This window comes from Canis aureus, chromosome 13 (genome assembly GCF_053574225.1).
Source record: "Canis aureus isolate CA01 chromosome 13, VMU_Caureus_v.1.0, whole genome shotgun sequence".
NCBI classification, from domain to species: Eukaryota; Metazoa; Chordata; class Mammalia; order Carnivora; family Canidae; genus Canis; species Canis aureus.
In genome coordinates this window covers 68,616,007-68,640,569 of record NC_135623.1, presented here as the reverse complement: position 1 = coordinate 68,640,569, position 24,563 = coordinate 68,616,007, and the positions used below count along the sequence as shown (strand labels likewise).

Here is a 24,563-nt window from a genome sequence, read left to right as displayed (position 1 = left end):
TTAGAGATTTTCTGTATGAGAGAGCAAAATTTAATATTTGAGGCTTACCAGCAAAAATATAGTAGCAATAGAGACCAAATAAAAGAGACTAAGAAATTTAAAAACAAAATTGGACAGGATTTGAATCTGATACTGTGATATATTAAAATTAGTCTTACATAGCAAAAATCCAGCCAATACAGGAAGGGGACATTTGGAGACTTTGGAAATACTATTGCTGCTTCTCATACATATTTTAAATGTTGTTTTGTGAAATTATGCTAAGTCATGATCTCATTAATAAACTAGATTAATATTCAAAATTGACTTGAAAAATAATTTAATAAAATCATATTAAATAGGAGCAGTATTTTCTGTGTATAGTTAGTGAGGATCGTATAGGAGTTAGAACTTTGGCAAATAGAGAGCACAACCAATATACTGATGTAAGGGTTGAAAATAATTTACAAAATTAATTTAATAAAATGCTTGAAACAGTAACAACTATTAACAAAATAACAACAAAGCTGTTTGTACTTGCACTTAACAACACATTTAAGCCAAAATTGAATTAATATAAAAACAATATGCAGCAAATTGATATCTGACATAAGATACAGTAAAAATTAATGTTCACATTGAAGATCTGAAGTTGGGACATCTCTATATATACCTTCTAAATATCTTTTCACTTTCATTTCTTGGTTGTGTTGAAAGCAGCTCGCTGTGGCCTAATAAGATCTCAATCATAATATCCAGAATATTTCTTAAACTAGAAAACTACATTTCCCCTACCACGCCAGATAGAATAATTTAATGCATTTATTTTAACAAAAGGTCCATCCACGTTACTAACTCTGAACTAGAGTAGGTTATTTTTTTTTTAATTTCTAGCACTAACTGTGGTTCTTAAAGATATCTACAGTTGATATTCGAATTGTCATGCTGTTCCTGAAAAGAACAATATATTTATCCTGATGGTTTTACTGTAATTCACCCCTAAAATTTACTTTATGTGGAAAGGTTTCACCATAAAAACATGTCTACTATTTATATATGTCAAGATTGATTCTACTACATTTTGTAGAACAAGCACAGATTTTTATATCAGACAAGCTGGGTTTCAACATCTAACTTTACACTGTGATCCTGGGAACGTTACATACTTTCTATGAGCCTCCATTCCTGAACTACAAAATGAGAACATCACCACAATTCTCAAAGGGTAGCATAAAGTTTTTTTTTAAAAAGCTAGTGCCATGTGCCTAGTACCCAGCTAGGCATAGTGTAGTACACTAGGTATTATGGGTTTTTCCCCTCTCCTTCCCATTCCTGATATATTTTGGCTAGTTGAAGATTAAGTGAAAAAATATAGAAGTTACTGGAATAAATCAGCTCCACTAAAAAGCTCATTATATTGCAGGCAATAGTTACACATTCCCAAAGTAACATTCAATAAGATCAAAAGATTGGTTTTAAAAATGTATTTACATATAATAATTCATACGCAAGAAAATATTTTTCAGGGCAACAAGGACCAAAAAAAAATGAATAAGCTACACCTGTGTGTATAGCTTAATTTTGTAAAAATGAAGAAAAATACCCAATTTTATTAAACGTCAAGTGTTCATGGACAGGTAACAGAAACAAACCTACTTCAGATAGCAATCTACGTCAGCATCAAAACATATCAAAATAGAGTTTCTGTCAAGGAAAAAACCTTTTTTTTTTTCACGTTGTTGATAATTATTAGAAGTTCCTATTATTTGCCCATGAAATCTCCTAAAAGAAAGGTGCTACTTCAAACAGGGTTCTAGTAGAACTTGGCACATAAATTTTAACTTTTCCATCCCCCACTACTTCTCACCTTCTTATAGCTTCACTCACTCAGACGACCTCACATATACATACACAATATTAAAAACACGCATGGCTTTAAAGCAGATAATTCATTTTCTACAACAAAAGTGGGTCACCATATTTATACCCCATGTTCTCAGTCACGGAAATGGATTTTCCTCATAGAGCTGCTAGTTAACATACATTATTATGTTCAACCTTTCAAAAGGTGTGTCTCCAGGAGGATCTGTGTGATCATGTGCAAGAATTCTAAGGCATTATAAGTAGTTGGGTCCACGGGACAACTGCTGCCCTGCAATGATAGACTCTTGATACACTGAACAAGTCTTTAGTCTTCAAATGCCACCAGACAGACATAGGGAAACATTCATAGTCTACAGGTGGTTGGCTCAAAGGTCAAAAATTTTGTTTAAAAAAAACATTTATGGAATAGCACCATAGAAAGTCTTTCAGAAACAAATCTTTTTTTTTCCAACATTGCATTTTTTAACCGAATCCCAAGAAGAGAAAAAGAGAGAGACAGAGAGAGAAAGAGAGAGAGAGAGAGAGAGAGACAGCTCTTTCAATGACTACATGGCCTACTTCCACTTCATTTCATTTTTTTTAAATATAACATCAACCATGACAACATCAGCAATAACAACTACAACAGATCAACAACAACAGAAAAGACAGTAGCAGCACTGGTGACTCGAGAATGGACCATCCAGGCAGTCCCTTCGAAGAATTCTGTTCACACCTGTTGGGAGTTCCCTCGTGAAGTTCCCAAGACATCACAACGCTTCTTAAATTTGGTGTGAAAAGGCAGCACTTTCACTGAAAGAACTTGAGTTTACCAATCAACTGGGCATTTTCCAGGACTTAAATAAATGATGTCTAGAGTGTAACTGCCATCATGGACACTATCGGCATTTCCAACTTGTCAAAGGGTCAATAAAATGAAGTGGTGTCAAGATCTTTTTGTGTTTCAAAGAGGTGAATCTGGCCTGCAAGTGAAAATAATGAAGCTGAAATATTCCAGTTCCCAAACATCAGACACGCCCACACTTAAAGCAAAACTGCCCTTAAGACTCCCATTTCGCAACATCCTATATGGATCTGTATCCAAGATATAAAGCCAAAGCAATTATCCTAAGATACGAGAAGAGGGTTTTTCAGTTTATGACCTGCAAATTCATTTTCTTTCTCCCAAAATCTTGAAAATCGTCAAAAAGAAACACTCTGCAAGGTCAAGACCCTGAATTGAACTGTCTGAATTGCAAGGCATCTATGTCAAGCCGTGAACAAAAGCTTCTGGAGTCTTCCTTGAAGTTACATGATGCCCTCTCACCAGCTTTATTTGTATTTATACCATCAAGCATGGAGTTGCAATGTCTTGGCAATGCTGATCAGGGTTGGCTTGAAAACTTCTCTTTTAGTACAGACATAATCCTGGTCTTACAGTTTTCTTCCGGTCAGACTCATTATATAAAACATTTGTACTAATATCTTCATTTAAAAAAAATACGTCTTCTCTCCATTATGCACATTCCTTTACGTTTTGATGGAGGTTTTGGTGTTATTTTTTGGTATGCATGGTATCTGGATATCTGATGCTTTTGTATCTTATATGAAATCCTTTCTTGTTGATTGTGTCATCAGTGTGAAAATGAATTAAAACAGCATCCCCAATTGAATAGATCTCTTCTGGTGGCTGAAGACAAAAACAAACAAACAGGCAAATAAACAAACAACAGAATCAGTCACTTTTTTTCTTCAGTGTAATTCATGTTTGGGATTTTTTTCCCCCCTCTGGTATGTGATTTAATCCTCCCAACAACCTCGAAAAGTGGGTATAAGTGACTTCTTCATTTTACAGATGAGCCAACTTGAGATTCAGAGAAACAAATGACATGCTCAAGATCATAGGCATTAATGTAGCTGGGCTTGGAACATAAGTCTGTTCCCAAGTTCTGGAACTTGGTGGTTTTTTTTCCCCCAGATTTTAAGCCAAGTTCCTGTGATTTACAAGTAAATAAAGTAAGGCTCAAAGAAGATAAAGAACTTGACGGGATGAGCACTGGGTGTTATTCTGTATGTTGGTAAATTGAACACCAATAAAAAATAAATGTATTAAAAAAAAAAGAAGGTGCTCTGAGGCAGAGCCACTTCCAGAATCCAAATCGTCCATTCCTGTTCGTTTTAATGACCTAAATACCAAGAAGCTTTTTCGTTTCATTTCAGCTGGTATTTGGACAGGAATTCAATATTATTCAAGTTCAGGATTATGTAAGCAATAGGCACTAGTAGACAAAAAAATGGAACTAATGTCTTCAGAACAAAATATGTATGTATTCAGAAGACCACTTGATATTTTTGCAGGGGGTCCCGGGTGGGGGGGAAGCATTAAGGAAATCTTAGACTTTCCTTTTTCTCTTATTTCTCGTGGTGACACTCTGACCTGGATCTGGCATTCTGTCCCATGCACAAGCGCACACTCCAGTGGAACATTCTGGCAGCACTGGCTAAGCCCACACACCAGGGGTGGCCCTGCCACTCAGCAAGCGTATTTGTTGAGACGGGAACGCCAATTTGAATGGTGTGTATATTCCTTTGCCTCTGTTTTTTAATTTAAGAAGCCTACAAAACCATCAAAGGTGTGTCTTTAAATTTATTGCCTTTAGATTCTTAAATGCTTAAATGTTTATTGCACAATAAGAACCTGAATAGAAAAAGTTAGGATGTGGACAGTAACAAACAATTATACCTACTAAGTTCATCTCTCTTAGGTGATATTATTGAGAAAACTCACTAGAGATGGAGAAGAGGTAAGGGAGTAGAGGCCCAGCATAATTTGTCAAGCCAATAAGAATAGGATGTGATTTTTTTTTTTTTTTTTTGGTAAAAACATTGCCAATTTGTATATGGTACACATCACAGTCATGACTCAATGGGCATTTTCTACCATGGCTATGGTATCTTGTAGGGACTGTATTTACCCCTGATCCACAGAATCGACCAAGCCCCACTGCGGTTGAATCAAGACCATCAAAGAGCTCAACATAGTCATAGCCACAGTCAGCTTCTTCCTCCACTTCAAAAATCTGGAAGGATAACTCCAGGCGGAAACCCCGTTCTGACACTAACAGCCATTCGCAGTCAACCTGTCCCGGGTAGTTGTTATCACCAAACTGAGCATGTGAGTACAGGTCTCTGGGCTTCAGCTCTGCTTTCAGCCGGCCACCGCACTCTGCCCGGGAAAGAAAAATGAAATAAATTCAGTGAGCTTGAGCAAGTCCAATGTCAGTTCTGATATGGTGTAAGCATTCTCTGACTTCTGAATTCATTTTGATCCTCAGACGTATCTCCCATAATCGTAGAGTCTGAGGCTGTGCTGGGGATCAATCACCACAGGCCCTCGGCATTGCTGGGTTGGAATATCACTGCCAACACCGGGGAGCTCAGCTACTTTAGAGGAGTGACGTCATTTCCCTGATCCATTGGGCAAAATGCAGATGATGAAAATAATACCAATCTCAGTGGGTTTTGAGGATTTAATGGATACATGAAAATCACTTAAAACACTGCCTAGCATATAGTCACTCTCAAATTTTTTCATTGTTATACACGATGCTGTTTTTAGTCTCCACTAACTAGTTTTTATACAAAAAAAAAAAAAAAAGAGGTCAGTATCTTAATTCAGGTTTACTGTTAATCATTCAAGAACCCAGAATCCAAAGGAACAAGAAATAACTTAAAAATAAAAAAATATATATAAAACTCCTGTGTGTACATGAATGATATAGAACTCTACATAGAATATGTAGGACAGTTTTACTTAGGTAGAAATATTTATCTAATTTGGTTGGGAAAAACATACATGCATCCTTATTTGTAGTAACATTGGTAGTATCGGAACCTGTTAACTATATTTCATATTTGTAATAAATAAAAAAATCAAATGCTCTTTTCACAGCTTCTTTTTCAGAAAGATATTAATAAACATATGGTTTACCAGTTATTGCTTTTGTCACTAGAGGTAAATATACCAAAGAAATAGAAGAGTATGCACAAAGATTTCCAGCTAGCATAATTTAGAAATAAAAGTTTTCAAGACTTTTCTCAGAAACTTTGTAATCTCAGCCCCAAAACTTTCCAATGCCTAGAGATTCAAAAACCAAAACAAAATAAAAACAAACAAACAAAAAAACCCCAGAAACCTAGAAATTAAATAGAGACCCCCTCCAACCAATCTACATGCAAACTCATGGCAGGGGGTCGGGGGAGAAGATATAAAAAGATCTCTTCTTATAAAAGAAAAGATATAAGAAATGTTAGAAGAAAGTAGGGTTTCTTTCTGTCTGTCAAGCAATAAGAGGTTCCTGGTCTGAAAGCAGTACTTTCAGGGCTAAAACCAAGCAAGTCCCAGGAAAGCTGGCATAAGCTGGGAGGTAACAAGAACAAAAATCCAAGGTGGAAAGATGTGGACGAGCCAGGACCCTAGATTATCAAAACAGTGTCACACTCTCACGGCCAACTGCGACCACACAGTCCCTGGTGACACCGGTGAGGGTGGACTCCACAACTACAACACCTCATGGGATTTTTCAAATTTGCACATGGTTTGCCAGAACTGGTGATTTTAAATGACAAAATCCTTCTGAATCCCCAGGCTGGAGCCCCACTCAGGTGTATCTAAGTACAGGTAGGCTCCACCAAACGTATGGGCACCATCACCCACAAAGCCATTTCGAGCCTGTGCGTGGCGGATATATGCTCCAACTGCCAACCGGGGCTTCCAGCCATGAGAATAACTCCCCCGCTGGGCTGTATTCCATGAAGAGCTGAAGTGTCCTTCCCTGCTCCAGGGGGGCAGGTGGGGCATCTTGCACAACCAATTGATAAAGGCACCGCTATTGCAAACGTGAACGTGTTAGGATCACCTGAAAGCTAGACTCCCCTCTTGAACATCTTCTCCTGAATCCCACCGACTGGAGGTCAAACATCCTACCCTTCCCACCACGGTGCTTCCCTAATTCCAAGAAGTATCGTCCTTGCTCTCTGACAGCTCTCCACGGCCACACCACCTGGGTGCAAATCTGGCCTTTGCCTGTCATCAGCAGTGGGACTTCACGTCTACAACAAAGATCATACCTAGTACTCACATCACACGGTCTAGAAGAAGAGTGGATGGGATAATATATGGGAAATGGAGGCACACGGGCAAGGCTAGCTTCACGTAGGCCTCCACCATCACTGTCATTATTTTCCAGTGAGAACATCTCAATGCCATCATCTGTGCTGCTAGCGATCCATTCGTGTATGAAATGAAAAGCCAGGAAAAATAAAAAACGATTGAAAACACCCTTAACCTGCTATCATGAAGGGAGACTTCTATGTTTGAAGGCCAGCAAGATATTTTGTGAAAAATATTTCCAAATTTAACATACAAAGGTATAAACCAGGGTAATCTCACATAGGGAAATTTTTAAAAACTCAACCTGGTCTCAAAGTTTGATAGAATTGCCTGATTTGTTTTGTTTTCAACTTAAAAAAAGAAAAATAGTTGCGGGCCCTTGTATTACTTTATCCCGCAGCCAGAAGGAGCGGAAGGAGGCGCAGCTCCCGCATGTCTACGAAGACAGAAGAGCAAGGTCCAGAGGAGGCCGTCCTCTGTCAGCCCCCGCCTGGAACAAGAATCAAGGAGGAAGGAAGGTCATCGAACAAAATGGAAAACGAGATTCCAGGAAGCCTCCATGAATCTGAAAATGACAGTGAGAAGCTATGGTCTGATTTTACTGAGAATGTCTCAAAAGTGGCCCTATTCAAAATAAGTAAATTACATTTCAGGATGACTTAAAGTGTCTCAGAAGTTTGCCTATTTTCCTTCATGCGGCCGTGCACCACCGCGTCCCTATGCATCAGTGATCACACTAATAAATCTGGAATTAAAGGTCCAACCATGAAAAAAGAGAACGAGAGAGAAAAAATTTAGTCCACAGGATAAAAATTTTAAGAACAAAGATTTAAATATTATATGCACAAGATGTGTGATTTTAATACGCCCTGAAATTCCATAAGCAGAAAATAACTGGCAGCCTGAGGGCAATTGCCTACGGTGTCTTTGAGATTCCTGGGGGCGATTCTTCGAAATACGGTCAATATATCAGTTAATATGGTCCCTTTAAGGGTTTTTAACGAAATACATCTCCTGAAAATATTCCTATTCATTTACCAAGTTGGAACAATATAAAACTAGTGTGGCATGTCAGCCGTATTATTCTCTTGAAAATACTTTATAAGCCGCCCGAACATCTTCTACAGAACTCTGGAAAATAAAAGTGAAGCCGAATAAGAAAGGTGACAAGAAGGGACAGGAAGCCTGGGGGTGGCTTTTGTTTTAATTCGGAAAGACATGATTGTTTGTTTCCCCATAAAGTATTAAATTCCCAAAGAGGCCCTGTAATCTGACCTATAAATGCTTTTAGTGGCCATTCTAATTTAATTGAACTAGATCAAAATAATTTCCTTTCTAAGAAGCTTAAGAATGCCTCGTTTGATTTTTTTTTTCTTGTTTGATTTTTAAATGTCATCGATGAGTAGTATGACGCCGTGGGCCGCACCAAACAAGTCCCACCAGACAGTATTTCATTTTATTTTTTTTAATGTTTCAAGTTTCTATATAAATTCTAGTTAGTGAACACATAGTGATATTAGTTTCAGGAGCAGAAGTTTAGAGACTCATCACTTACAGTGCTCCCGACCACGAGTGCCCCCCTCTACCCCACCCCCCCTTAGCCCATCCCCTGCCCACCTCCCTCCAGGGACCCTCAGTTTGTTCTCTACACTTAAGAGTCTCTCTTATGGTTGGTCTTCCCTCTTTTTAAATTTTTTTTTGACAGGTCGTGTATTAAAATATTATTTTCTCCTCAAATTTCCCTCTTTTTCTGTATTACAGCCATATCTCTGAGAGAATACACAGGAGATATATATATATATATATATATATGTATATATATTGCTGACAGATGTGTTTCCTGCAATAAGTTGATCTAAGGGTGGTATAACGCTATTTGTTACCTGATTAAATGTATTTGGGCTTAGAATTTGGATATACACCAGCGGAGGGAAAAAAGGACTCTTTCTAATAAAATCCAAATACATAATGCTGTGAAAAAAATAGCCATAAAGCCATAGTAGAGCCGTATTTCTAATCACCTGGTTTCAAAATCCATGGCATTAGAAGCTTTTCTTATGTAAAGAATTCAAATTGTATGCAGAAATATAAATTTACTCAACCAAATTAAAATGGTATTTACTCAACCAAATTAAAATGTGTATTTCAGGCCCATTTCAGGGTCGATAATGGTCACACATATTTCAGAAGGCAGTAAATAATGAGTAACTAAATATTAAGTAATTTCTGCTACATGTAAAATTCTATACATGTAGCAAAAATTGGCTGATGCAGCACGGGATGTGACCATCTTGTCAATAGGAACTGACTAAAAAAATCAAAAGTACAGAAACTTCTGAAAATCAGAAGTTTAACTTAAAAAAAAAAAGTTTAACTTAAGACTGTAAGTTGTCAAAAGACAGAAATTTCTTCTGTTTCCTGGTAAATTCCCACAAATACCTAATTTTCTTTTTTTCCTATGAATTACTAATACCTTCCAGTGTCTCTCCAAAACAGGTACCAAATAAATGCCTGATGAAAGACTATGGACTAAATGAACTTGTTAAAGAGAAAGCTTTGAGATCAATAGTAGTCACTACGTAGAAGGGTTTCCGCATGTATGACTAGCAGGAAGTAACAGTATAGGGATCCCCAGGGGGCTCAGGGGTTGAGCGTCTGCCTTCCTTCGGCTCAGAGTGTGACCCCAGGGTCCTGGGATCAAGTCCCACATCGGGCTCCCTGCATGGAGCCTGCTTCTCCCTCTGCCTGTGTCTCTGCCTCTCTCTCTCTCTGTGTCTCTCATGAATAGATAAATAAAATCTTAAAAAAAAAAAAAAAAGTAACAGTATGAAACAAATAGACCCAGAAACAGTAGCTGGGTGAGAGCAAAAATTTATGGGTGAAGAGAAAAAAGCCACAGATAACATCAAAAATTCTGACGACAGCAAATGAGTAGGAATTAAGAAGCCAGGATTCCAATACCAACTATTATTTTGTTGTTGTTGCTCTACTTTGGTTGTCATATAAGTTGCTTCTTTTTTTTTTTTTTTTTTTTTTTGTCATGTAAGTTTTAGTTTGGAATCCTCAAGGGTAAGATAACAGGGCTGGATTAAACAATACCCAAGGCACATTTTGCCCAACAAAAATGTGATCTGTGGCTCATGTGGGTATTTGAGTGGATGTGAACTGAACAGCCAATAAATGTTACATACTTTGAACAGAGGATTTTTAAAAACTTACATGAGGAAGCATCAATCTATACCTGGTGTTTCAGTAACAGTGACTGGTTTTATATCAATTTGCTTCCTAATCCAAGACTTTTACATAAAGAGAAAATATGCTACAGTGGAAAGTACATGAGCTTTGGAGACAAAATAAGAATAAAATCCAGGCTTTGACATAATTTTTGAAATCTCTGAAAATTAAGTAATCCTCCAGATTTTCCATTTCTTCCTCTGAAAAATGAGGATAGTAATACATCATATAGTCTTTGAGGTCTCAATATACGCAAAATGTATATTAAGTACATGTGCGTGCCTAACATGCCAAAGACATGCCACATACACCACCGTCAGATCTCGATACGTGATCTCTGTTAGACCTCACCTGGATCCTACCAATGGATTCTTAATGGTAATATAAACAATACAAATAGGATCCAAGAGCAGATGCCATACAAATTAAAGAGGTTTATAGCTATAAGAAACCCTAAACAGTATTTTACAGATGAGGAAACCAAAGTGCAAAGAAATGATCTTCTCCAAAGTTTCCAGCTAGGTGATGCATGAATGGACCAAAAACCCAAAATGTACCACCCAGGATACTGTAACGTAATATAAAACTTAGTCCTCCTACTCACAAAGAGTAAAAAAATCCTATAAAAGTATGTTTTATTAAAGTAATAAAGAGGAATTAATAGGTGGGTAATTTAAAAATAGGTAGTCAGCTATTTCAAGAATTTTGACAGCATGTTTTCAGATTGCATTCTTGGAACTTGTGATCGCCAGAACATTAAAAAATATACACATGTCATAAACTCTATGCTATCAGGAAAGTACTAATGAAATCATGGGATTATAATCACTCCCCCCCTTCAATGCAACAAGTTATCAGGAAAATATTTAAAGAGCCAATGTCAAGTGTATGGAAAAACCTTTTGAAATTTCTGTAGTCCGTGAAAGAGTCTTCTCAACTCAAAATATTTATGTTAATCATGAGAAATAATTAAATTGAATGATTAATGAGTCCAACCATTACTAGTAGGAATAAGATAAATTCTGAGAATATTCACTTTCTCACAGATTTCAATATAAATCTAATAATGCTCATAATAAAATATACTAAAGTGGAAAAGAACATTGGACAATGGAATAATTAAAATTCTGATTTCTCAAAAAAAATTAAAAAGAAAGAAAATAAAAACAAAAATCAAAACCTATGACAAAAATTACTGCATTAAATTGTTTTACGGACAAATTCGTACACTACTACACTGTGTGTTACATACATCAAGACAGGAGTTCTTGCCTCAACGCCTCAATGGTTTATTCATCAAGAAGGCCACTAGGTGGTAGTATAAGCTAAAGACTTTAGGAAACTATAATCAATTTTTTTTTAAACTGAATGGGAAAAAAGGACATTTCCTAGATATTTAAGAAATATATTATTAAGTGGACTCCAAATTATAAAAAATGTTATTCTGCATTCTCGCCTAAAATTTTCCATATTTTTTCCTGAATTATGTTTTACTTCTTGAAAACTTCCATTACAAAGTCAAATTAGGGATTAGGATTAGGAAAAAGGTTGTATTGCACACCAAATAAAAAGAAAAACAAATAAGACTGTAAGGTAGAGAGAGAAATAGCAAACCTGATTTACAAAAATATATTCATGCAAAAACTAGCCAACCAGGTAGGATGGTAAAGAAAACATAATTCTTGAATATTAAAAAGCAGATTTCTAAGTGTTAGAGGATATAAATCAAACTGCTCCAGTTAATATGGAATGCATGATACAAATGTTTAGAAATAATTCTACTTGACCATACTGCATTGAACATGAATTTGTTCACACTATTGCATTTCTTTCTAAACGTTCAACAACTACAAAGATGTTTAGTAGGTTGCTGCATAACTCTCACATATTTCACACAGTGTTTTAGTGGGATTTCTTTTGCTGTGCTCAGAGATTCCTTATGTTCCTGTTACGGGATCCACCGCATTCACTGGAAGAGAAATCTAGATCTTAGGAAAGAGAAACATGGCCCTAATATGCTGACCTGTAGAATGTGTGGCTTGAAAGCCTTTTCTTTGAACAGATGCATCAGAAATAAACCGAACAAACATTTTATTTCCCGTAGCCAAAAGGGGCTCTGGTATCTTGTTGCCACACAGTCGTCCCAGAATTGGTGATTTTTCTGTTTCTCCATCGAATACTTCCAAGTGATCATACGCACATTCTTGATGCTGCTCGATCTCAAACTCACTAAAGGCCTATTAAAAAAAAAAAAACACATATCACTCAAATGAGTTCTTTTCCTTGGAGCAGAAATGCACATCAATAACACATGCTCAGGACACACAAATAAATTAATCGGAGAGATCATTATTGAAAGGAGTGTGAAATCAGTAGAATGTAAAATCTCTAGAAAAACATACTGAGGAGAACAGCACAATAACTCATGCAAAATTCTACTCTTCAACCACTGCAACTAAATCACAATCAAAACTATCACAAAACCATCACAATCAGCTCCAGAATTTAGATAAATTATAATAACCAAGTGATATTTTATTCTCGATATAACTCTGAGTTTATATTGAGTGCATTGGAAAATTTTAAATAATTGCATTTTAAAAATTGATTCCTTCTGGTTTTGATGACCATCACCCTATCTTGGGACACTTAAACTAAGAAAACTTCAAAAAATAATTTTTACAGGGACACCTGGTTGGCTCAGTGGTTGAGCGTCTGCATTCAGCTCGAATTGTGCTCCAGGGCCCTGAGATCGAGTCCCGCATTGGGCTTCCCATGGGGAGCCTGCTTCTCCCTCTGCCTGTGTCTCTGCCTCTCTCATCAATAAATAAATAAAATCTTTATAAAAAATTGTTACATTTTCACAAAAATTAAGCACAGTAAATCTTGATAGAAGAACTAAAACAAAGAGCATTTTCACTATGTTCTTCTTTCTTTAGATCCTACAGCCCATATTATCAGAGAATACTAATGCGATTTTAGGCTAGCTTATTTTTAATTTACTTCTAAGATAAATGGTATTTTAATATTGAGAGTCTTGCAAAGTTTAGTATGCCCTTAAAAATTATTCTATATTTCCTGTGTAATAATTTTTATGTATAGGTCTTAGCAAATTATCTTTCTTTAAAAAATACTTGTAGTAAGAATTACTATCAAACTTCCCTCCTTGGGCCAGAGACATGTATTAGCAGAAGACATACCCCTTGTGGTGTTAGCAGAAGACATGCCCCTTGTGTAGCTCATTACCTACACTTGTGAGTCCGTTGGCCAGTCAGAGGCCTCAACTCTAAGCTCAAGTGATGTACAGAAGCAAATTCTTAAAATAAAAATTCATTAAGTGTATAACACATTAAACAACACAAAGGAAAGTTTAATTGAGACAGACAAAATAGTAATGTCCTAATTATTAATAATTCCAGGAATCCTAGGTTATTTGCCATTGCCAACTAAGGCTTTTTTCCCTGCCCCAGAAAAACCATGAGACCTTCAAAAACTAAAGTATCATTCCCACTAAAATAAAGCTGGAGGAATAGAATATATACTTAAAAAAGTCATTAAGTTTCCTGCAGTCTCTGCAGCATAAAATATTTGCACATAAGCTTTTTACATACATGGTTTTTTAACACAATTTTGCGAGGTGAGCACCATTCTAAGTTTAAGGCATGCATTTTGGTAATTCCGAAAGAAAAAAAAAAAAAAAACTAACTACAAATGGTTCTCCGTCAGTGCTGGCCAGTTATCTATTCCTTAACGAACCACGGTCTGCCATCACTGGCTTTGGAGGAGTCAGGCAAGAAAGGAGAAGCAATTTATATTAAATTAGGGAGTAGGAGGAAAGAATGAAAGGTACTTAAAAGAAGAAATAAAAGAAAAGAAAGCGCGCTGATCTCTACCACACCCTACTTAAAAATGTATACGTTAGAATGTTCTAACCAATAAGCATTAGAGGGTCATTACTTGTCATGACCATTATGGGTGAAGAGGAATGCTCACCTCATTCTACGAAGACCCTGACTGGGTGGTGCCAGAAAGATCAATAACACACAGAGAATCTTACAAACAAACAACTCAGTGCAGGAAAATAGAGTGAACAAGAAGACTTCATTTGCCGTGACGTACGCCCGCCGTTCCAGGCAGGCGACCACAGACGCTGGCCACTTATTTACGTCTGCAATCCAGTGGCAGAGAATGGAGTAGAGGGGACACAGCGCCTGGGATAGAGGAGACCCTGCAGGGACAGGTGGCTGGGTGTCCATTCATTTACCTACCTACCTATTCCACGGATGGAAACTCTGTGAAGGTGCAGGCCAACCATGAAACCAAGCTCCTGAATCATAAGATCAACGTTATTTCAAGAAAAAAAAAAAAAGAAAGCATTGTTTCAGGAAAATAACAACATCTGAAAACCACTGCGTGTCCAACAACTGTCTCTTTTGCATGTGATTTAGAGTCACGCACCTATAAAGAGCGGAGAAGCCTACTGTGCAGGAGAGAAAACTGCAAGAGTGATGGGGGTGATGGCATTCTACAGCACAGCCTCCAAGTAATGGTTAAAATGGGATCGGAATGTACAGACCACACATGTTCAGTCCATTGAAAACCCAGTGAATGAGATAACTAAGTGACTACTTCATTCCCTAATGAGATGCAGGACGTCTGGAGTGAATCATAACATCTGTTTTACAGAACAGAGCAACACCACACAGGGTGGCAGTGAGCTTGTGGGCTGGGGGCATAACGACACCTGGTCTGGAGCCAACTGGCTCCCGCTTTTTATCAAATTACTAATGGAATCAGACTGACTCTGTCCGAGTCGAATTAGGCAAAGGTTTTGCAGCTGACGTACTCTCAAGTGATGCAAACAATTCTCATTCATTAAGGTGTTAGTGAATTTTCCTCTTGGAAATTGGTAGCAGCCCGTTAGGTCATCTGCTAGGATTGGGTGGTCCTTTTCCAGGAGGTGGTCGGACCCAAATGCTCCACCACACAAGCAAAAGTGTGACCGACTCACATGCCGAGATCTCATTAACCTGGCCCTTAATATCAGAGGGACAGCCACATCTAGGGACCTCCCTCTATAGCAATGTTGCCTCAATAAAAAAATATTTCTAGGCCACAGAAAGGTATTACAGGGGCCCACGGGAAACTGGGAAAAATCTTAAAAAATATTTTTGTAGAATTCCCAGAGATACAGTGAGATACACAATTTACTACTTTATTTTATGACACGTGCTGAGCCATGAACGTCTATGTGTCTGTGTCTATGATTTTAAGGTTACTAATCTAGGCTTTAAAAAGAAAAAAAAAAAAAACAGAGAGCAATTAATTGTAAGCTCTAGTCACAAGTAACTAATTCATTTCCCACAAGGCAAACTAAGATTAAGGAGTCCCGTTCAAAAGAAATAAAATTGAATTCTCGTTTGAGGCTGTGGAAAGAATAACTGTGTGTTTCTGGAACACCCAGGCAAGCCTAATCTACCTAGCTGGCCCCCAGCCAGGCCTGCGTACGCAGCCTCACGTGAACATCTGCTTTTGTTGAAAACGCAGGCACTGGCTAAAGGATGAGGCCATTCGGAGTCGCCACATATATTCACAAAGGACAAGAAAATAGAATGACAGCATTTAACGCAGAAATAAAATTTAGCCAAGGTGACCATTAAAAGTAAGATGCAATTTGAGCAGCCGTGAGATAGGCTCGGAGCCCCCCGGTCCCGGCCATCCGTAGCCTTTCCCTGTCTTCGATAAGAGCTAACATTGGTTTTCCCACAAGATACTGGAAGGATCAGAGGCCCCGGGGGAGCATGGTGGAGTGGAATACCAACCCCGGCCTTCTGATTCAAAAGATCTTTTCTGTCCCATAAGTCCTCTAAAGCTGCAACCAAATACAGTTTTTCTGGATTGATGGTGGAGAATTATGCAACATTTGTAGATGTTTTTGTTTTCTAAATATCCCATATATGAAGCTATAAATTGCAACTATATAATTTAGCAAACCTCCAGGAAATGACAAATCAGATAAACATGACATACTATTAGCCTATTGCTGGATGCCCCTATGCCTGGAACTTTGTTCCTGCTTTGTTTTTCTGCTTTTTTTTTTTTTTTTTTTTTGTTGTTGTTGTTGTGTTTAATGCTTTAATATATTAAAAAATATTTTAAAAAATACCCAAAATTTAATAGTCTGTTGCGTCACTCAAAACCAAGACAGATGAAGCCAGGAGTAAAATAGATCCTTGTCCTTATTCGTTCAGAACTTTATCTCTTTTCTTTTTTTTTTTTAAATTTTTAAAAGATTTTATTTATTTATTCATGAGACACAGAGAGAGAGAGGCAGAGACATAGGCAGACATAAGCAGACCTGACGCGAGACTCGATCCCAGGACCTGGATCACGACCTCCACCACTGAGCCACCCAGGCGCCCCATCTCTTTTCTAATAAGAAGACTTTCACCCCACAAATATCTTTCAACCAAGGTTTCTTTCTACTTTAAAGCTGTCAACACAGAATCTCATAACTCAAGACGCACGAACACAGAGAACCAGAGCAAACGTGTCCTTTCCTATTGCCGCTGGAGCAATGACCGTGGGTTTAGTGGCTTAGATGACGCACATTTACTCTCCTAGAGCTCGGATGGCCGTGAGAAGTCTAAGATGGGCGGGCAGCCCTGGATCTTCCAGAGGAAGGCAGGACCTGTTTCTCTGCATTTCGCCCGTCTTCTAGAGGCCGCCCTCATTCCTTGGCTCTGTCCCTTTGCTCCATCTTCAGAACCAAGAGTATAGCATCTTCTCTCCTGTCTGGTCTCCTGCTTCCTCCCCATAAACACCCCTGTGACCACATCAAGCCCACCAAGATAAGTCAGGAGAATCTCTCCATTTCAGGATCCTTAATTTAACCACAGCTCCTTTTGCCACGTAAGGTAACATGTGCATAGATTCTGGGGACGGGGGCAGGGACATCTTTGGGGGCTGGTGAGGAACATTATTCCGTCTACTACAAAAAGTAAGAGCTAAGTGTTTTCATACTGATTTCAGGGAAAATGATCACCAACACTTAGGACTCCATGATTTCAGACTCTTTTGCCCTGACCCTCTTAACTAACTCAATCCTACAGGCCAAGTCTGGCCCTCAGGCTGTTTTTAATTAAACCTTTACTGGAAAAAAAAATAAAAATAAAAATAAATAAAACCTTTACTGGAACACAACCATACGCACTCATTTGTGCATTGTCTGTGGATGCTCTCACATAGAGCAGCACAATGAAATTGCTGCAACGCAGGTCACATAGTCGACACGGTCTATAATATTTCCTATCTGGCCTTTTAAAAAAAAGTTTCTGACAAGCAATCATTAGCTACATCTTTAGTTGTCAGCATTGAATTTCAAATTCATAAGGCTACACAAAAACTTGATCATGGTTGGATTATCCAATAAAATGGTATATGATTATTATTAATCATTGCCACAATTATACTTACTATTTGGATATCATGTATCGATGTGTATTGGCTTTTAGTAAGACATCATGCCAAACACTTTATCTGCAAGTTCATTTAATGCACACAGAAAAGTCCTAAGTAGGTATTTGCTCCAATTTCCAAATGTAGAAATTGAGACTTAAAAAGATTAGCATCTTTCTCAAGATAACGTGGCTACTTAGGTTTAGACAAAAGTCACTCTGAGTTCCAGATCTATGTTCCTAATCCCTCCATATTTCTCTTTTGGGTATTTATTTTACTTAATCGCTGTATCTTTGTCTTATTAATATTTCCATTTAAATTACTATATATGTGCACATACATAGTAATTATGGATGCAGGATGTTAAAATAAAAAAAAAAATAAGTAAAATGTAGAGAGAGAATCTTGGGCTTGAAGATACTTAGACTCCGACCAGCTTTATAAACTTGCCAACTTACCTGACCTGCCTAGGACAGCTTCCTTATGTTTAAGTGTCAGCTGTGATACTAACTTGAGATAATACACATGATACCACTTGGAGACCATCAGGCACTATATTAGTTTAGTCCAAGCACAGTCTTGTGAGGTAGAAGATGGGCCCAGTCAAGCTGCACTTTATTATTTGGAGAAGACTCTTAAAAAATGGAAACCTCGAGAACATTTATATTTTTATTTGTGGAACTACATTTAAGAGACCTCCTATTTTAGAACAGGCCCTTTTTAAAGGACACACTCCAGGCTCTCTGGATCCCAGGGCTCGAGCTTGCTACATTTATGTGAAGACAGTATTCCAAGGTTTTACGAAGATCAGAGCACGCACCACAATAGTACATGAAAAAATATACAAAAAATCTTCAAGAACTGATATAATCATTTATAAATACATAAATATGTCATTTTTATATTTAGCTTTATGATAGTAAATTCAAGATCTAGGGATAAAGATGTTTATTATGTAACATAGACATAATTTAAGCTACTACGATGTTCAAATTGTTGTTTTCATGTTACAGGACAGTATTGACCATGTCATTTTTTTTTTTTTTTAATCACCTTTTAAGATCTCCTGCTTGTCTATCAGGTAGGCATACTACAACCCAATCGTATTCTGGTTACACGTTCTGGACTTTACCCTGAGCAAATCTGTCAGGAGAGTATAAGCAGTAACTCACTGGTGTTACCTTTACTTTCAGAAAATATGTGCACATTTACACATCTACTGAAATGCATGTGTGGGATTAAAGATGGCTGCATATTCTCTGCTACTGTCCCCATTCAGAGATAAGGCCTAATTCTCTTCCCCTTGAATCCTGGCCAGCCTTGGTAATTTCCTTAACCGACAGGGTGTGAAGAGGTAATGTTCAGGGGCTTCTGTGGCACCTTCCTGGGCCTCTCGAAATGCTCTCATAGGGGACCCAGTACTACCATGGGAAGAGTATGGTTCTGAGGCTACCGTACTGGAATGGTCACATGTAGGTGCTCTGGTTGTCCCGCTGAGACTACCTTCCAGCTCTCTCCACCAAGATGACAGACATACTATTAAAAAGCCACCTTGACCCTCCAAACCAGACCAAACCCAGGTGACTATCACCTAACTGAACTCAATCGATACCACGGGCAACAGAAGAATTGACAAGGGAAGCACTACTTAAATCATGACCTCCCCCCTCTCCCCAAACCATAGGATATAACAAAATAGTGCTTGTTTTAAGTCATGAGGTTTTGGGTTAGTTTATTATGAAGCAATAGATAAGTAAATCAGTGTATAAAAAAAGAATAGTCGCATTATACTGCCAAAAGTCTAAATTTCTGAAAATCTGCAACAAAATGACCACTATTTATAGTTCAAGCTTTATATTATGGCACAATAATATACATAAGATATGGATAGTCGGATTGTGAACCGAATATGCTGATGATAAGTAAATGCTATGCACAAAAATGCTCATATCTCTCAAAGGACACTGAATTTTATTTTAAGTCATTTACCTACATAATTGTAACGTTGTATAAATAACCATGATATTTGTAGTCCTACAAATAAACCAAATTAACTAAAATATGGCTATCCAAGACATAGTGAGAGACTTGTTTAACCCACAAACCACTACTTTCATGTCACCCAACATAATTCTGTATCAAGTTAAAGGAACATTTGTGTAAAAAGAACAGTAAGCTTCTTAAAATTCACAAACAAGGTACTTTTCTTTAAAGCTTATGAAATTGTCTTTAGAAACAATTTCCTTTCCTTTGCTTTAATATGAATAGGGTGAAATATTTAGAAATGTTCCCTTATTTTTCCATGCAACCTGTGTAAAGAGGGGTAACAATAAATGAATTGATGGGCAGCCCAGGTGGCTCAGGGGTTTAGCGCCGCCTTCAGCCCAGGGCGTGATCTTGGAGACCCAGGATCGAGTCCCACATCAGGCTCCCTGCATGGAGCTTGCTTCTCCCTCTGCCTGTGTCTCTGCCTCTCTCTCTCTCTCTCTCTCTCTCTGTCTCTCATGAAAAAATAAATAAAATCTTTTAAAAAACCAAACAATTAATGAGTTGCAAAGAAAGCTCCATGGTGTACAGAGAGAACAAACGTTTTCTTTGCTTTTTCTCTTGGCCCTGGCCCATAGAGACTAGCTTGTAACTAAGTATCTATCAGCAGCTCTTGGCCAGGCCATTAAAAGATTAATAATATCCCAAGTTTCCTTGGAATCCATTTTCCAAATTCAGTTTGGGTTCAAGTGTTTCCATGAAGATTAAGGATCTTAAAGAAACCAGGCAAAATGCATTTATCTTGAACAATGTATCTTTTTGATAAAATTTCCTATATAATAAATGTCTAACTACATAGGAAAGTGACTCAATGGTTTGAATTGGAATTACAAACAGGGTTGGCCAAATGTCCATTGGTGATATCTGCTATAGATATTGATTTCAGTTTTAAAGTAGATAAGATTAGTCAACAGTTATATAACAAGCAGGGAGACAATAATAATAGATCCAAATAACAACATTGAAATGGGAAGAATTTTAAAAATATAGAACTCAAATATCACTTGAAGCTGGTAGCTAATGTTATGACACACTTTCTAGTGGTCCTAACTCTTAGAGTGTATTGTGAGTCAGCTTTTATATGAATGTGATTAATGGGATAAGAGAGTGGGGATCAGTATTATGTTTCAATATGGAAACTTTGGGGTGCACTAATGTGTGTTTTAATAAGCCTTCCAGATAATTCTGATGGATGCTAACATTTGAAAAAGCTGAGGGCTTAGACTGTAAGTACTTCCACAAGGATCACAAAGTCAAACAAGTAAAGATCAATATTTGCCTAATGTGTTTGTTTTCTTTCTGAGAATTTCCTTCTTAGGATTCTAACAAGCATGACCACTGTTGATAGACATGCTTTATGTCCTGACCTTCAAGTGGAATATTTGCATGAAAATTAAAGCTTGCAACTTGTGAAGCACCCACTTGCAATCTCTCCTCTATGGACCCCAATCTCCTGCTCATAAGAAAAATTGTGATCAGAGCAGGAGAAGGCCAAGGAAGTGCCCTCCTCAGTGTTGCAGACTTGGAGGAATCAAGTGGTCACTGCTATGAGAAAAATATGAAGCCCTGATTCAACTTTTCTCTGGGAAAAAAAAAACCGTAAGCTTCTGGGAGAGAGAAAGAAAATCCTGTCACCACTAGGACAAGGACACAGACCCACCGTGAAAGGCAAACAGCAACAACAAAACCCCACATCAAACCACTGTTCCCTTCGGGGAAGTACTGGTCTCAAGTTCCTACAGCAATAACAGTAGAGACCAGCTACTACCATGGAAGGGACAAGAAACTCTCATAGAAGACCAACTGGAGATATAAGATGGAGTTTCTTGTCACTGGAGGGATACACAGGACACTGAGAAAGGTCACCTCTAAAATCCAAACAATCAGGGCCTGCCTAAGGTGGAAGCTGTACTAAAACAGTAGTGAACCCATCCTCGCAAACAAAGCAGCAAGCACCAAGCAACAAGAATTGCAGTGCGAAGAGGGAAATAACTCATGGCAGAGAACAGGGAAGCTAAAGTAGAAACATTGTGAAGTGAATCTGAAATCCCAGCCTCCAATTTAAGAAAAAGGAATTCAAGGCCAATGGTCCACTGATGGTCATCAGAAGAACAAGAAAACCCAAACCCTTATTTATTAACTAGATATTTCTTCAACAACATCCATTCCCATATACACACACATGTGCTGATAGTCTCAGAAGAGATGTGTCCACTTCCAGACATAAAATCTCTACTATTATTCACATGTTTGGTATTTAGTAAGAAATTACATGATACTCGAAAAGGTAAGAAAAACAAAAACAAAAACAAAACATTCTACTAAGACAGAAAATAAGCAACAGAACAGACTCAGACATGACCGGTATGTTTAAATTATGAGATGGAACTTAAAGTAATTATGATTTGAGTGCCTGGGTGACTCAGTCGATAAAGCATCTGATGTTTGATTCAGCTCAGGTCATGATCTCAGGGTCCTGAGATCAAGCCCCACGTTGAGCTCCCCGCTGTGCATGGAATCTGCTTAAGATTCTCTCTCTCCCTCTGTCTCCACCACTCCCCCCTGCTCACACACTCTTTTTTAAAAAATAAAGTAACTATAATTAATATGCTAAAGATGCTAGTAAAGGACTGCTTTCCTATACCATAAACAAAAATAAATCCAAAATGTATAAAGACCTAAATATGAGACAGGAATCTATCGAAATCCTGGAGGAGAACATAGGCAGCAAACTTTTTGACCTCTGCCACAGCAACTTCTTGCTAGACACATCTCCAGAGACAAGAAAACAAAAGCAAAAATGAACTACTGGGACTTCATCAGGATGAAAAGCTTTTGTACAGCAAAGGAAAAAATCAACACAACTAAAAGGTAACCTACAGAATGGAAGAAGATATTTGCAAATGACATAATAGATAAAGGGCTAGTATCTACAATCTATAAAGAACTTACCAAATTAACACCAAAAAAAATAAATAAATAAAAAACAATGCAATTAAGAAATGGACAGAAGACATGAATGGGCATTTATCCAAAGAAGACATACAAATGGGCAGCAAACACATGAAAATATGCTCAGCATCACTCGGCATCAAGGAAATACAAATCAAAACTGCAGTGAGATTCCACCTCACACCAGTGAGAATGGCTAAAATTAACAACAGATGCTGGCAAGGATGGAGAGAAAGGGGACCCTCTTACACTGTTGGTGGGAATGCAAACTGGTGCCGCCACTCTGGAAAACAGTATGAAGGGTCATCAAAAAGTTAAAAATAGAGATACTCTATGACTCAGCAATTGCACTACTAGGTATTTATCTAAATGATATAAACACAGTGATCTGAAAGGGCAACTACATCCCAATGTTTACAGCAGTAATGTCCACAATAGCCAAACTATGGGAAGAGGTCAGATATCAATCAATGGATGAGTGGATGAGAAGATGTGGCATATATATAATGGAATATAACTCAGCCATTAAAAAGAATGAAATCTTGCCATTTGCAATGACATGGATGTAACTAGAGGGTATTATTCCAAACGAAATAAATCAGTCAGAGATAGATAAATACCATATGATTTCACTCATATGTGAAATTTAAGAAACAAAACTGGTGGAGATAGTGGAAGGGAAAGAAAAATAAAATAAGATAAAAACAGAAAGAGAGAGACAAACCATAAGAGACTCAACTATAGGGAACAAGCTGAGGGTTGCTGGAGAGACAGTGGTAGGGGGATCGTGTAACTGGATGATGGGCATTAAGGAGGGCACTTGATCTAATGAGCACTGAGCGTTTTTATGCAATTGACAGGTCATTAAATTGTACCCCTGAAACTAATAATACACTATATGTTAACTAAATTGAATTTAAAAAAAAATAAACTCCAGTAAAAATGTAGACAATATGCAATCATGTATGAAATTTTAGCAAAGAGATGATGTTGTGGATTGAATTGTATTCCCCAAAATTCAGACATTGAATCTCTAACCCACAGTCTGAATGTATGTGGGGCTAGGGTTTTAAGGGAGGTAATTAAAATTAAATGAGGTCATATAGGTGACTAGTCCCATAGGGCTAGTGTCCTTATAAGAAGATGAGGAGACACTAGAAGAAAAGTGCACACACAGAAGAAAAGCCATGCGAGGATACAGCAACCAAGTGGCCATCCACAAGCCAGGAGGTGAGGTGTTACCATACACCAACCCTGACAGCACCTTGATCTTGAACTTCTAGTCTCCAAAACTGTAAGAAAATAATTTTTTTGTTGTCTTAGCCACTCAGTCTATGGTATTTTGTTATGGCAACCCAGGTAAACTAATAAACATGGAAGCTATAATAATGAGTCAAATAAAAATGCTAGAAATAAAAAAGCATGGTAAAAAAAATAAAAAAATAAAATAAAATAAAAAAGCATGGTAAGGGGGATGAAGAATGTATTAACAAGCTCATCAGGAGACTCAAGACAGCCAGAGAAACAATCACTGAAATTGAAGATAGGTCCATAGAAATTATTCAACTCACACTCAAAAAGAGTGACAAAAAATTAATAGAGCAACAAGAATTATGGTATAATATAAAACAATCTAGCATACGTATGATTTGAATCCCAGAAGGAAAGGATTGACAATAGTAAAAAAGAACTTTGCGAAGAAATAATGGTAGAGAATTTTCAGAAGTTCCTAATAATATCACAATACCACAATACAGATGGAGGAAATTCAGAGAATTTTGAGAAGAATAAATCCCATAAAATTTCTAAATACACATGCACACACACACACACACACACACACACACACCCCTAGATA

The 24,563-nt window shown here is 37.5% G+C and overlaps 1 protein-coding gene and 1 pseudogene across 1 annotated transcript in view; both read right to left on the bottom strand.

Moving 5' to 3' along the window:
* Positions 1 to 439: 439 nt before the first annotated feature.
* Positions 440 to 24,563, bottom strand: part of TLL1 (tolloid like 1) — a 192,530-nt gene continuing 168,406 nt past the window's right edge. Inside the window, exons 19-21 of the mRNA XM_077846571.1 lie at positions 12,273 to 12,486; positions 4,818 to 5,068; positions 440 to 3,532 (exon numbers count right to left, since the gene is read on the bottom strand). Of these exons, the coding sequence (XP_077702697.1) occupies positions 3,398 to 3,532; positions 4,818 to 5,068; positions 12,273 to 12,486 (600 nt within the window). The 3' untranslated portion in view covers positions 440 to 3,397. The remainder of the gene's footprint in view (positions 3,533 to 4,817; positions 5,069 to 12,272; positions 12,487 to 24,563) is intronic.
* On the bottom strand, positions 13,382 to 13,557 carry LOC144282728 (small nucleolar RNA SNORA62/SNORA6 family; annotated as a pseudogene).